Source organism: Diadema setosum, chromosome 12 (genome assembly GCF_964275005.1).
Source record: "Diadema setosum chromosome 12, eeDiaSeto1, whole genome shotgun sequence".
Lineage (NCBI taxonomy): Eukaryota > Metazoa > Echinodermata > Echinoidea > Diadematoida > Diadematidae > Diadema > Diadema setosum.
The window spans coordinates 15,744,095-15,759,344 of NC_092696.1; the positions used below are offsets into that span (position 1 = coordinate 15,744,095).

The window sequence follows — 15,250 nt, forward strand, 5'->3', positions numbered from 1 at the left end:
ACAACTCGCCGTACTTGCAAGTGCGTGCTGTCTACTTACAAAAACATGGACAAAACTTGGGGATCCGTGCGTAGTAAGTACCGCCTCAGTATGGATTTTGAAGCACGCAGACACGCCGTAGCACTTTTATGTCATGAGGAACTTTCGCTGCGTTCGGGCTACGGATTCACCCCAAGTACGGGCAACGTACGTGCCCTCTACAGTAAACGTGTGTACAACGCACTGACTCCGTGCGTCTTCCTGCCGTCACTTGCTCGACGGACGGCGCACTTATCACTTGCGTGTTGAGCACGTGATAAGAAAACTGGAAAACCATACGCCTACATTCATCGTTCCAGCAATATGCTGTTAATCTAGCTCAAGATATGCCTGGATGGCTGAAATGAACTACTGGACACCTCTGAAACTGCGTGTAAAGATGGCAGACTTTTTAACACCAAATCATATGCATCTGAAATAACAAACGTATATTCTCAGCTCATCTCCAGTGCCAATGTGTTACCAAAATAATGTTTTACAATGTCATTGTATACACGATATATTTTTTATACGTGTACCTGGGCCCCATTTCATAAAATAAGTTAGGATGGCAACTCTTGCTGGAATGACAACTTCCAATGGCAACAGCCAATCAGGAAGTTGGATTCTTGTCTTTACTATGACAATTGCAATTCCAGCAAGAGTTGCTATCATATCAACTTTTTTATGAAATATATAGGGCCCAGATGTATTAACCCTTTCTCTGTTAGTGAGTCATACATTCACACATTTCACATATAAACCTATGACCCTGAAATAGATATGATACACAGAAAGTTAAACTGCCATGTACACGTATGGAGAAGACGTATGATTATACATCAGAAGAATCTCGAAAAGTGGTCTTATAGGTCTACCCCCAACATCTGACGGTTAAAAAAAAAAAAAAAATCGCACTTGCACGCACTTACAACATGCGAGAGAGTAGGGATACCGTACGTGAGCAGCACGTGTAATTATAGTCTCCGCAAGATAACGTGGCATTCGCACGGAGATTGTACGTTGTAAGCACGTACAACTCACTTACCACGTGCACACCGTACGATGCACGTAACCCCTCAAGACCAGGCGTGGCGTGCGGGCCACGTACTTACACCTTGCGCAACCGTGCGAGTGTCGTGCGTTGACGTACTTCCTCCCTGCTCTAGTCACTCCCTCCCCACGTTTTCAGAGAAAACGTGAATGCCGTGGCCCCTGCCAAAAACGTACGGACTAAAAGCACGCACGGCGAGTTGTGACCAGGGCTTGAAGGACAGGAGAGAGATCTCAATAGAGAAGGAGTGAGAAAGAGGAAGAAAACTTTTAACCAGCTTGAGATCCAGAAACTCATCACATCCATGAAAGTTCCTGGATAGGATTTTTTGTAACTCATTAAACAAATCACAAGTCTGTTTAATGGCTTGGAATAGAAGGCATTAAATACAAAGATTGACGTTAAGCTGATTTTTAGTCGACGCTAAAATGGAGAAAAGAACTACAGACTGTAAGTGAAGTGCTTGGCATCTTGTAGTGTATTCCCTGATAATACAGATATCTGTTTGTATCTCAGGTTTATCCCATGGCCTACGTACACCTTGGGCACTCTACAGAGTGGATTTTGTGTATTTTAAATCACACAAAAACATTATAACTATCATATTGATACAGGAATAGCTGTTGCGTTGCATACGTACAGTCTATAGAAGAACATTAAATATTCTTGAACTTTGCCTCGGTCAGCAGCAAGGTTTATGGCGGCAGATACACTTTTTGGTGTGTTTAGTTTCGTACCCAGCCCTCGTCCACTGGCCATCCCAAATTACTGTCTAAATTAAACATGCCAGCTGACTTCCACAAGTGTTTCTCCAATGTTTGTATCATCATGGACTGCATAGCGTTTTTCATACACCGCCCAAGGAACATGTAAGAGCAGTACAAGACATACTCTCAGTACAAGAGTCACAACACCTACACTGTACGTACCATACAAGTACCTGATAAGAATCGCATCCCAAGGCACCAAATTTCAATGACACTGAATGATGTATCCAGTATAATCGTTCAAGTTATCGCAGGACTTTGTAATCTAAAAGGACCCCTATACTATAGTTCAGTAGAGAACGCATTGAAGAACAAGGATGCCCAGTAGAACAAACTTGTGAAGCGCTGACTATTCAATTCCATTGTGTAATATTATTTTCTATGCAATTTAGGAATAATTATTTGACATATGATGTGACATGATTCACACACATCCTTTTAAATAGGGCTGGAGGATTCATGATCAAAATGTTAATCTTCTTCTAAATATAGTAAGCTTTTGGTAATGACTTGTAAGCAACTATGAGATATATCTTTCATCGTAAAAGTAATAAACTAAGGCGTGACTTCAACGTCAAAGTATTCATTATCTTCAGTCGTACAAGGGTTTTGTAACACTAGTATGCCTACTTTGATTCATCATCATTTTTAAACATGACTAAACGGTAAAAACCATGTAAGTCACAATCAGATTCACTGTTTTTGTAGTCTTCAATTATATTTCGCTATTACTTCAGATGGTTTTAGTGTAGCATGTTGAAAATGCATATGGGCAATTCCGCAGTTAGGTGGACATGACATGGATAAAAGAAATGTGCCTCTTTATCTTACCATTTAATCTAGGTATCAACTAATGCCATGGATGTTCACCAATCATTAGGGTCTTTCAAATTCAGTAGATTTTATTTTTCGTATTCATTGATTTTGTGAGATCTAAAACCACCATTTAAAATGTACATGTGGGACTGGGGACGCTGAAATTCACTTAAATGCAAATTACATTGGGTTCCTTTGAAATTTTTTCCTCAAAGTTTTGCTAAAAGGTAAAAGATGAATACATTTAAATACTCTAGAAGTCATGTGACATTTTGTCAATTACAAAAGGGTGAAATGACCTGCGGAATTACTCCGGACAAATGTAACGTTACTAACTGTAACGTTACTAACCATGCTTTTGGGGGTCTAGCTAAAAAATTATCGGTCGAACTGCTAAAAAAATTTGCATGAACATTTGTCATGATGCAATAATTGAAATTAATGCAACACTTTGTTTGAAGTAACTTGAATTTTTGCACACTTTTTGTTACAAGACATTGATTTTTTTGTCATGTCCTTTTTTCGTAACGTTACTAACCAGCCCTTTAAGTTGCTATAGCAATTCTAATATTTCTTGGATTGTGTTCATTCTTTTCTGTATCATAAACCTGGGAAGGATGAACATGTTTTTGACATAATTTTGACTTGAAATGAATAAATGGTAATTTAGTGGTTAAAACAAATATCTAAATTTGTTCAAATGTAACGTTACTAACCGCGGAATTGCCCATTTACACAATTACATCAAAGGTACGTTGTGACCATGCCAATGCCTCCACTTGTGTGGTTGGCATGGACACAATGCAATTATCCATTTTATGAGATTACAAAGATGCAGGGTTCAATTGATATTTATTTTCATCTTGAGAAATGCGTAGATACGTTATGGTTGTCAGTGATTATATTTATAGTTTGAACTACGTTTATGGTCTAGTTATTGTTCTTCATAATTGATCAGCACTGGTGACAGTAAAAATACCAGATTTTGATACTATATATAATGGTGGGGAATGGGGGGGGGGGGGCATCTCCGCATCCGCCATGAACAAACTAGACACTACAGTCATCAATGTACTTACTCATCAGAAGATTTTTAAAGATTCCTTACTTTGGGGGGTTTGGGCCCCCTGGGGCGCCCAGGAGGAGCCTGGTGCCCAATCAAACAAATTGAGATCCTATACCCCTAGGGATGCTACATGCCAAGTTTGGTGAAAATCTATTATGGGGTTTTCAAAAAGGAGATGAAAATGTACAATTCAGGCTCTCATTTGGAAACTTTGTCATTTTTCACTCTTGCGATTTCCATTGTATTACATGCAATCTAATTTACAGCAAATTTCTTGCTTACATACTATAGCCTTTTTCTTACTATGGTTCTGGGCTGTGAGTTGATTAACAGTGGCAAGAAATTTAGTACAAAAGTAAAGCCATCAATCATACAATCAATCTAACTGCTTTTAACCTTACAGCATTTATGAACATTCATCTTTTAGATATCAACATTTAAACAATTATTCAACCATTTCAAACAAGGTAACATCTCTCATTTTGTGGCCTTTCACATAGATGTTTACTAAGATAAAATACAAGAGAAAAAAAAAGCAATTCAGCCAAATGTATATGTTGCTGGTGTTCACCATGATGGCAATGCTAAAGATGTTGGTTATGCTGTATGTACGTAGTCCGTATCTGGAGGTTGTACACCTTTTCCCTTCATGCTTTGAAAAGCAGCCATTACTTACATGTATGAGTATGACTGGTGCAGAAAAGTTCAAGTAAGCGAGATCTCCTAAAGCTGTCTGTCATTACAAAGGGCTCCTTGACCTTTGTCTGCCCTTTGTTTTTATATTACATTCCTGTTTCAACAGAGTATGGCATGTGCACACAATTATATGCACACTTGCATATTGAAGCAAAGCATGTGTACATGACATGCTGCCCCAAAGGCTTAAAGGAGTAATTACCTGGCATCACCTTCAATCACTAAGAATTCCTTAACCTCACCTTCACACTTCATACTTTTAACTTACATATGTTGTAATCTCATCATCAGCTGATTTGACTGATGAGCAACACTATAAAGTTCAGCGTCCATTGCGCTGACATGCGAGCCACTCGAGTCCACACACAACCACACGTGTTGTAGAAGGTCTTGGGGCAATGGCACTTATCAACTACTCGTTACCATAGGATGCTTCGCCACATATATCAGCATGTTTAGCTTCCTCATTTGTCGTCCTCTTCTGCTGCTTGAAGAATGCCATACTTTGGATGCATAGATACCTTGAAAGTGCCTGGTGTGAACACAATTGCTGTTGAAATCTCAAAGCATCAGCACTTCCTACAGATAGTCCTTTATCTTTGGGATACCTCCATTTCAATTAGCATGTTTACCTCCCTTACTTTTTACCCTGTTTCGCTGACGAAGAAATGTCTCAGTAGACAGAAAATGTGCAGTTCGTACAGTCTCCCGGAGCAGGCCCAGTGTGAACACGCAGAAAGGCTCAAAGCGGTGGCACTTCATGAGGTTGCTCAATATTCGTCTAAAGGAGTTCTCCCATCTCAAACAGCATGTTCAGTTTCCTCATCTGTCGTCCAAGCTCAACTTGCTGCTGATGATACCGAAGGCTTCAGAGAGGGGACCCGCTTCCCTCTCCTTGATGATTAGTAATGGAGGAGAAAGAATTAAATGACAATTGTGAATTATGAAGTCAATTATTGCTCATTTATGGTGAAAACCCTCAAGCCCTCTATTACGGAATGAAAGAAATTTGTGACACGGAATCAAATCACCATCACACGAAAACTTAAAGTTATGACAACTTTATTCCTCCTTCTTGCTTCCGCGGACGGCATGGTCCCAGCCTCGCTCGAAAAGAGCCATCAACTTTTTTTTCACATCGGCCCAACAGGCCACACCTCCTTTGTATAAATGCATATTCATGACACCCTCATAGAACTTCTGATGGGTTGCAGTTCTACATTTATGTTGACTGATGAGTGATTGTGAAATACATACACCTGAACTTAACCCTAACTTACCGGGGGGGGGGGGGGGGGGGGGGGGGGGGGGGGGCATAATGCCCCCCCCCCTCGACAAATTCCACGCCCATTCCAGCGCGCAAAATTTTTTGACCGCGCCGCTCGCTGACTTTTTACGTTCAAGTCTCGCGCAACTTTTAAGACCAGATTTGTTGCGCCCGGGCATACCATTCCGAAGCCACGCCCTTTCAAAAAACTTTTGTCAACCCCAAAATTGCTCAAAAACGTGATTTTGTGTACAAAGTCAATACAAATTGTATTTTTACAATTAATTCATATAAAGATTCATATTTTTAATTTTAATGGCTGAAAACAATTTATTTTAGTATGATTATGCTTCAAAAAGTGTGAATGACAAATTCTGCTGAAAAAAACAACAAAAACAAAAGTTCAAAAAAACAAAGAAATACATTAAAAAATTTGATAAAACAATAAAAAACATAAGAAACTAATTTTGATACTGATTTTTTTTTTTTTTAAGCACAAATGTTTGGAATGTCACTAGGAATATTTACACCAAAAAATCAGCATTCCATAAGCAAATGATTAAATTTTGGTAGTGGTGCAAGTATTTTTAGGGATTTTAAAGGATTTTCCACATTTTGGAAGGTAGGTTCAATGAACTTGGGAGTTGACATGCACATTTTTTGAGGTTTGCATATGTGCACTGAAGTGCATGCTCTAGTTTCTGCTAGGGCAAAGCGCGCCGCGTAGCTGGAACTTGACAACATAACAAAAGGCTTCTATATTAGGAAATCGGGCGATTTTCAGCATGCATACATACAATATGTACATATGAGTGGACATCACTGATCTCTCTGGAAGAACAAGATCAGTGGTGGAAATGAGCTACTTGGCGGAGGTCTGAGCTCTCAGAGTGCTTCTCTAGTTTATACCATCATCATCATAATCGTCCTACACGTAATTATTGTCATCATCAGTTGTGTCATAATTAAATTGGCTTTACCTCTCTCCAGCTGGTGAGGAGCTGGCTTCGTCGTCGTAGAGACTAGACTTGGAGGGAAGCATCCCAATGCCCCCGTTGATGGCCTCACTTTTCGACAGAGCCACGAGGAAGCCATAGAAGGAGGTCCTTGCGCACCCATCCAGAGGCACGCCAAGATCAGAGACAGCAGGGTAGCTGAGAGGAAGAAGGAGTCATGGCTGTATCACTAACCACTCCTGAACCTACTTACCAAATGAATCCTAGTGCACCACATATCACACACATTGAATGCAATACAGTGCACTCCCGTTACAACGAACTTATAATGAAGCAGAAAATTGGGCTGTAACGTTATCCACTTTATATTGTTTAATTGTTAGGTTACAATTAAGTTTCGATATAACGAAAGAAAACTGCCGGTCCCGAGGACTTCATTATAATGGGAGTCCACTGTGTGCAGTACAGAGGAACCTTGATATAACAAAGATCTACAAACCATGACATTTACCATGTTGCATCACGACTCTCACTATATCACAGTACAAAAAAAGAGAAATGTAAGGAGGTGGGACCTGAAAAATCACCTTGTCAAGAGGGTTTGTTATATCCCCCCTCTTTATAAAGAGGTGCCACTGTACTGAATAATCTTTTCACAAGGGAAGAAGGTTTCAAGTGCCAACCACTTACATTCTAGCATTATATCTTAACCCCTTGAGGATGTGTCCCAAATACTCGGGCAAGTGCCTATGGGAAATGCATGTTGTAGCAAAATTAGTCCGTCCTCAACAGGTTAAACTGGGGATAATTCAAAAAAAGTTCATTGTCTAGCTGTTGAATTACTCTCTTATTTTTGAAGAATCTGCCCAAATGGGAGAGAAGCACATGCACAGACTACATAATGTGTCAGACAACACAAATGGCATTCCCACATATTTTAATTCTTGGTATAGGCGAGATTCCAATGACGTCTTCAAGCCATGCTGATAAGCAAAGACTGCGTATAGGGGCACCCATACACGTGGGCAAGCGGGTAAGCGTTACATCTCACGTCCCTTGAACGCGTGAGCTTTTATCAGGCCAGTCAGGCAGGCTAGTATGTGGTATGTGTACCATCCGCTGACAGGTATGTGCTTAATAGGCCTACACACACAATTTGTTTTTGCCCCTCAGGCCACCAGTCATTTGACATCACAGAACCTCGTCTGTATCCACTGCTCCTTGAACTTTGACCCCTCACCTATACTTGGCCCTCTGGCATTCCTTGGCGATAGCATCCAGGAAGTGTCTTGTGTCCACACTGTCTGGGGGAGGGTGGTCAGCCGCCGCCTGCGGGGGCTTCTTTTGCTGTTGCCGCGGTGACGTCTCACTCGGGATGTAAACCGCCTCACGTGGACTCTGGGCCGCTGAGATCTGCCGCTCATAGATGTCAAGGCACCGCTGCAAAAACTCTGGTAGGACAAGCAGTGGGCAATGAGGCATTAAAGTTTAACCCCTTGTGTGCTTTGACTGTCAACCGACATAGAAAATTCCATAGCTTCGTACACACTCTCCAAAGACCCTGGCACAGAAAGGGTTGAGTATGCAATGTTGCATGTCAATATCAGATTTGGATATTTGCACATTCTTATGCCATTCAAATAATAGTGTGTTTGTCTACAAGTATGATATTTTAACACGAGTCTGTTAGTGAAAACAGGTACAGTAGAACTCCGCAAGGTGTGGTTGCTGCCAAATGAACTAATCTACAATTTTACTTGGGGGGGGGGGGGGGGGAGCTGTTTCACATAATGACAACAAAATATTATTCGATTTGAAGCCGTCATGACAAGACAGGGCTATTAAGTGTTGTAATGCACAACTTTGTGAATGCCTGCAGTATTGAAGTTTGCCAGCTCACGAAACTTAAATTCACTTCCCATTGCAAAAATTACTGCACAATGTGATATTGAGGTCTATTCTAGCACATACCCCATAATGATACTTAAATTGACAATCAATGCAACAAAATTGAAAAAAAAAAAAAAAAAGAGCTCTGGTAGTGCAGAAAGGGAAGACTGGTACTAGAAACGAGACATGTCTAGCAGAACAATCTTATCGAACATAAAACATACAACATTGTATTCGCTGTAAGACTACAATTAGAGTGATCATTTTGCTATTTCAAAACAGAATAATGCAAAAGTAAAGAGAAAATGTAAGAAATTTAAGGGAGCACAAGTTTGTGAACTGTATTGTCATACAATTGAATACCAAATCGCATCTTACTTTGTTAAATATATACCCATGCAAACCTCTTCAATAGATATTCCAACTGATTCAACATCTGGCCTTTTGGTTTCAGTGAGATCTTACCCTCGTAATAGAACTGCAGCTGGAACGCAAAGAGGAAGTCGGCAAAGGAGGTCAGCGAGTCCATGGCGTCCTCCAAGAAGATGATACGGGCCGTCCGGTGGACCGGCTCCAGAGGAAAGTCCGGACAGAGCAGGTTGAGGAGAGAGTGGTACTCCCTGACCGTTAGCAGGTCTGTTTGAGTGGACAATGGGACAGGCAAAAATGACCCCAGCATTTATAATGCATCACAAGTCAATCCCTGAGAAAGGATGAGGGCATGAATGTAAATATTTCATGAATATTGACACTGGCTACAGGGACAGTTTTTGGCAGCAATTAACACATTTCCTACAGGAACCTTGTGACATGTGTATTAAGTCTATGGGGATTTCAGAATTCAGTATGGAACAAGTTGAGATTTATTGAAAATCATACTTACCTAGGGTACAGTGTGTACATGTACCTTCTTCAGTGTTAGCACAAAGCTCCCCAAGGGCCTATCTTCACAATTATCCAACATTACTCAAGTTACATTTCTTTTTAACCAATACCATTACTGTGTTTGTGTTTCGCAAATTCCCACATACCTCAATACTTCCTGCTAAAATCAAATAAATCTCTCAATCATTAATCAGAATGATGACACCAACAAACGCACACACAAAGGAATACCAACCTCCTTGTTTGCCTATGTAGCTGAAGCAACGCCAAAAGAGCCGGACAAACGAGGCGCGGTTGTGTGGCGTCGACCTGATGTAATCATACTCTCGGTACAAGACATGGCTGCCATTTAGAATACTGGTAAAGCTGGTAAGTGGTGTACAAAAAAAGATATTCAAAAGTCAGGAGTCTTTATAAAACCATAAGTCCATGTATGAATTACCAAAGAGGATTTATTTTTCTGTAGCACCACATAGAATTAAATTCAATGTGACTTTTAAACTCTGATGTAGTGAGTACACAAATCTTATGAACATGAGGATGTTTAAAGGTACCGTATGGTACAATATTGGTGGAGATGAGAATTGGGCTTTAAATTTAAGTTTTTGTGAGATACCAAGAAAACACTTATGAAATAGTACAGAGCATACCATTTTAAGAGGAATTCAAAGTTTATTTGATGAAAATCGGGTTTGGAATGACTGAAACATCCAAAACCAAAGTAAATCAAAGCAATCGTAATAAAATAAGGGTCTTACACTTTATTAGAATCGCTCTGTTTTGGATATCTCAGCCATTTCAAAACCAATTTTCATCAAATAAAGGTTGAATTCCTCATGGAATTACATGCTCTTTCATATTTCATGAGATGTTTATCATTATCTCACCAAAAAATGTTAGAAACCTGAAATTAGGTCTCAACCAAAACTATATGATCCCTTTAAGCAATAGACAAAAAAAAGGTGTATGTTTGCATAGAGAATGGCACAAAGACAACCAACATTACATCAATACAGAATTTGTATGTTTCTCAGTAAGCGCATTTAATAACAATATCGTTACAAGATTAGCACATTCAACCTCACCCTTCCACTGTTTGAGAAACACAGCCAGCCAATTTTCTTATTAATTTTCAGAAAATGGCCTTCTTTAGATAGCATCTTAAAAGTGAGGAGTGAACTCACTATTCTTGCAAGAATATTGCTGGATCGACTTTGGGCTGGTCTTCCTTAAATTCCAGTAGCTGGGTCACGGCATCTTCCAAATAGGTCAACACGTGGTGGCGGTCTGGTGAATGGAGGTACAAAAAAAGGTTTAAGATAGATATTATCAATATCTGTAGAGGGCTGAGCTTCTTATTATCTCTTTATTCTAATTCCCTCCTTCTTCTTCTCCCACTCCTTTGTCCTGATTCTTCTCCTCTTTTCTCCCTCCTTCACATTTTAATTCAACAATCTTATTATCCGTTACCAATTACAATAAAAGCTGTTATTTCCATGTAGGCCGAACGATATTTTCCTGAATGAGGTCACAGACATTAATGCGAGATGTTGTTTATGGGAATTCGACTTTGAGGCTCTCTGAAAGGATAACGCCTGTCCATTTGCCGTATTTTTGCGTGTTGTTAAATTTGTGGCCAAACTATGATTTGTGAAAATTTGTGAAAATACCAGCTTTTACATTACAATGTTCAGTTATAATCATATGGAACTTTTCTACTTCTGAATGCTGTAAAGAAAGTTCTCCTTGCACTTTTTCGTCTGTCTGTCTGTCTTTAATTCCCACTTATTGTCGTACAACTCCTGTCATATATTTTTGTTGAGGTTTCCCAAAGTTCAAGAAAAAAAAAAGAAATTTGTAAAATAGAAATTTAAAGAAATGACCTAAAATCCATGTGCAACGCTCAACAGTCAGCATTTGTCACACTAACGTTAGACAAAAAACAAAGCAAAAAAAAAAAAAAAATCTGCCGATTAAAAGGAAGGTGGCCTTTTTTTTTTTCTTTTTAAAAATGACTGCTTATATGTTTTTTAAAACAAACAGCCAACCCCAAACCCTTTTTTCAAAATGGTCAACAGCTCAACAAAAAAAAGGGGGGCCCTACTGACGAAAATGTCGATGAGGCTAAGATGGATTCTAATAGTGATACAATAAGTCAACAGAAATGCGATCTTCCTAATGTGACACGTTTATGTGATCTTTTCCTCTGAAAAAAAAAAAAAAAAAAAAAACAGACCTAAATACATAAATGAAAAAAAAAAAAATAACATTGTTGGTCAAATGTGGTATTTGGCTAGTTGGGGAGGGGGTGTTTTCAGATTTTCCAATTATCTTAGTGTTAGAAGAAAAAAAAAAAAATCACCCAAGCGGCCTCAAGGAGAAAAAAAAAAGGAAGTGCATGGAGGATGCATAACCATTAAGAATAAGATATCTTTTTTTTAATTTGCCCTAGACCCTACACATACAATATGTAAATCTAACGAGTTAGAATTTAAGTGATAATCATGAAACGATGAAACTGCAAACTTTCAGCACAACCCAACAAATGGTAATATTCTAATAATCCTATTCTACCCTGCAGTATAAAGGCCTAACCAGTTACGTCTAAATGTTAGAATCTAAATGTTTTTAAGATGAGATGTCCTACTGTGTACTGACAGTAGGCCTACTGTGTTCCGATGTTGGAATGTTGTAACATTAAAACACCCTATGTTGGAAGATTACTAAAAAATTAGATTCTATTTCATCCAGCAAAATTTGCTTTGTCTGTTGGCTGCACTGATATTATTTGAATATGAAGTTGGTTGATTGATTACTAATAGGGGCCTACTATCAAAATGTTCATTGTTAGATAGCACAGCCCAAAACGGAATTGCGGAATAGTCCCGAGTATAATCTAGATCCTAGTCCAAGGAATCACATGAATTCTAGCTAACACGTTCGTTGTTAATTAGTACTAGCAGCGTCACAGCCATGCTGGATCATCTCAAGTGGCCTCCACTGCAGGAACGTTGCTCCCAAAATCGTCTGCTGATGATGTATAAGATCAGATATCACTTGGTTGACATCCATTGGCAGACTTACCTGACCCAGCTCTCAACATCTACCAGAGGACACTGTTCGCGATTCACTATCCCCCACACCACACCAGTACTACAGCGTATGCCAACTCATTCTTCCCATGCACCATCCGGGACTGGAACAGCCTGCCTGTTGATCCTGCCACATACCCATCCCTCATCGCCTTCAAAACTGCGCTGAGGGAACTCTGTAGGATGTAACTCTTCATCCACAGATTTTTACTCGCACCTGTAAATATTTTTCACCTGATTTCAAATTTCTGTTGCCCCGGTGCAGCGTATGCGCATGTTCTCGCAGTGCGTTCATCCTCGACCATTTGAGGGCAGCACTTTGTTTATCGGAAGAAGAAGAAGGAGTCCAACAGTTAGTTCTAAGTTAGTCCACTGGGAAGTTTAGGGGTGGTGGGGAAGGAAGGTGACCATGAAAAGATCACGGAATGAAGCATTTTCAGCCCTGTGGGAGATTTACTAGCAAGTGGGTGGATGGTATCCGTCTCGTCTGTTGGGACATTGTCATTATATGGTCAGCCCACACGTAAGATTTTAAGACACTGTCTGTGAAAGTTATGTGGCAGTGGCTTGCTATGCGCCTGCTGTGCTGGTTCGGTGCTCTAACGTTACTAAATGGGTTGGATTTACAGACAATCGTAGTGTAGAACACAAGCGCGTACATCATGGAACACATTTAGGCCTACTGTAGACGTCTAACACATGTGTTAGGCCCTACTCATGTTTTGCAGTTTGCTTGTTTATGCTACAGAATGGCGCGGGCCGCGGGGCCAGGCAGGGTCGGCTCGGGAAACTTCTCCGTCCGGCGTCTCTAGCAACCCGTACACATCGTCGCGTTGCGGACCGCCGCAACATTTCAAAAAGAGAAATATCACACTCTCAAATGCATGAACACTCACCCAGATACTCTTCAGGTGAAAGAGAAAATCTCTCAAGCATACTGTGTCTAAGTTGCCTGCCGTGATTGCTCATTCTTGAAATTATTGAAGCTTCTATTTTCTACTGAATTCTCGTCTAGCTAATCTACTTCAGTCAGACCGCAATTACGAGCTCAAAATCAAAAATTTATCGTACGCGCAGGTTTTTGCGCAAGTAAGTCCTTCATCGATCTCAGCTAGACGAGCTCAAAATCAAAAATTTATCGTACGCGCAGGTTTTTTGCGCAAGTCCTTCTCAGCTAGCTAGCTGCAGCGTAAACTATGCAAACAGTAGCCAGAGCAGGGTACACATAGGGCACACACGGGTAAAATTCCCCATAGAGACGTGTGTTAAAATTCAAATTTCAAAAAAAAAAAAAAGAAATCTGTAAAATAGCTGGGGAAAATGAGGTGTTTCATCTTCACTAACCTGGATAAGTGAGCTATACCCTGTCATCCATCAAATTTGCAAGTCAGGTTCTTCCGCTCAAACTCTGTCCAAAGGTCCGCAAAGCCAGACTACGAGTTCTTGTCTCTCCAAAAATCATCTATTTTCCATACACGCACCCAATGAAATATAGTCCCTTCAAATTCCAGTAGAAAAGCCTTCATCTTGAAACCAAAATGCAGTTTGTAGAGGAATTCGTACTCTATATCTGCAGCTATTCAATTTTATGCCAAACTGCATTACTGATTTTTTTATTATTTTTTTTTCTTCATTTATTTTGGTACAACTGTATCTTTACAGGTGTGAGCCCTATGAGTATAATACATGATTGCACCCGAGATTTTGCGAGATATTTAGAGACGGATTGCATGGTCGACGAGATTCACTTGTTGGTAGACGACATTACATCTATTATCCTATTGGAAATTTAAATCACACCGTTTAAGGCTTAAATCATATAAAATGAACTGATGATACCATTTTTCTTATCACTGCATTCTACTGATATTTTCAAAACGATCCTAAGACAAATTGGAACGGGGCTTTCTATTTATTGTTCACCCGACCCGTTCAAAGGTTGATCACCTCATATTCAACGTTCTAGAGATTCTTGCTATTGGTCCCTCACTTGGAAAACAATAAAAATTGAAAGTCTCGTCGAGTAAAAATCGTAGTGTGGCAATATTTGAGATACGCTCCCAGGGTATCAGTAGATAAATTATTACACAGCGATGTTTAATACAGTGGGTTTATACGGAATATTATTATTGTAATACAAAAAAAGAACCCCAAGGAACTCATGTGTGCAAATTAAGCAAGTGTTAGATCTTTTATTATTGATTTATATTCATTAAGACAACAGTTACTGTATCTAGTTGTGGTTCACAAAATTCAAAAGTCAGTGTAGTTGTTCCGTACAAGATTACCACCAGGAAATTTCAGCATTTCCTCTGAAAAGGCATAATTTACCATGTGCAGATGAAACAAAACCCAACATTATTTTTGTAAATAAACCGTTTTAAAATAGTTCTAAAATGTGAGCTAGGGATAAAAACAACTGTTTAAATTTGGATCCGTATCCGTATCCGTATATCCGTAGATGTTGAGTATTGTTAAATACACAACATGTGAACCATAGTTATAATTTCAACAAAAAAAAAAGAAAAAAGAAAATGTTGTAATGCATGAAGACATGGTTACTAAAATTAAATCACACATACCTTAATTAGGCCTATTAACATATGAAAATACCACTTTATAACACAATTTGAAATTGTGAATAACTGAACAATAACATAGGTGCAATTTTTAACACAGAAAGTTTGAACCCAGCATAAATCTACAGATTTCAACATCTTTTATCTATTTCCATTAGTTTTCA

General features: G+C 39.4%; 1 protein-coding gene across 1 annotated transcript; it reads right to left on the reverse strand.

Annotated features, from left to right (window-relative positions):
• Positions 1–5,256: 5,256 nt before the first annotated feature.
• On the reverse strand, positions 5,257–13,537 carry LOC140235750 (centriolar satellite-associated tubulin polyglutamylase complex regulator 1-like). Its single transcript, XM_072315763.1, has 7 exons — positions 13,404–13,537; positions 10,600–10,702; positions 9,651–9,781; positions 8,996–9,166; positions 7,881–8,091; positions 6,665–6,838; positions 5,257–5,311 (listed from the first exon to the last, which is right to left on the reverse strand). The coding sequence occupies exons 1-7, from the start codon at positions 13,474–13,476 to the stop codon at positions 5,257–5,259; spliced, it is 918 nt and encodes a 305-aa protein (XP_072171864.1). The 5' UTR covers positions 13,477–13,537.
• Positions 13,538–15,250: the final 1,713 nt, after the last annotated feature.

Bases quoted from the DNA above. Each gene is read 5' to 3' on its own strand.
- LOC140235750 (XM_072315763.1), bottom strand. From the start codon at position 13,476: ATGAGCAATCACGGCAGGCAACTTAGACACAGTATGCTTGAGAGATTT. The intron at 10,703-13,403 runs GTGAGTGTTCAT...TCCATTCACCAG, and splicing joins TTCACCTGAAGAGTATCTGG to ACCGCCACCACGTGTTGACC. The intron at 6,839-7,880 runs GTGAGGGGTCAA...TCTTCCTCTCAG, and splicing joins TGCCAGAGGGCCAAGTATAG to CTACCCTGCTGTCTCTGATC.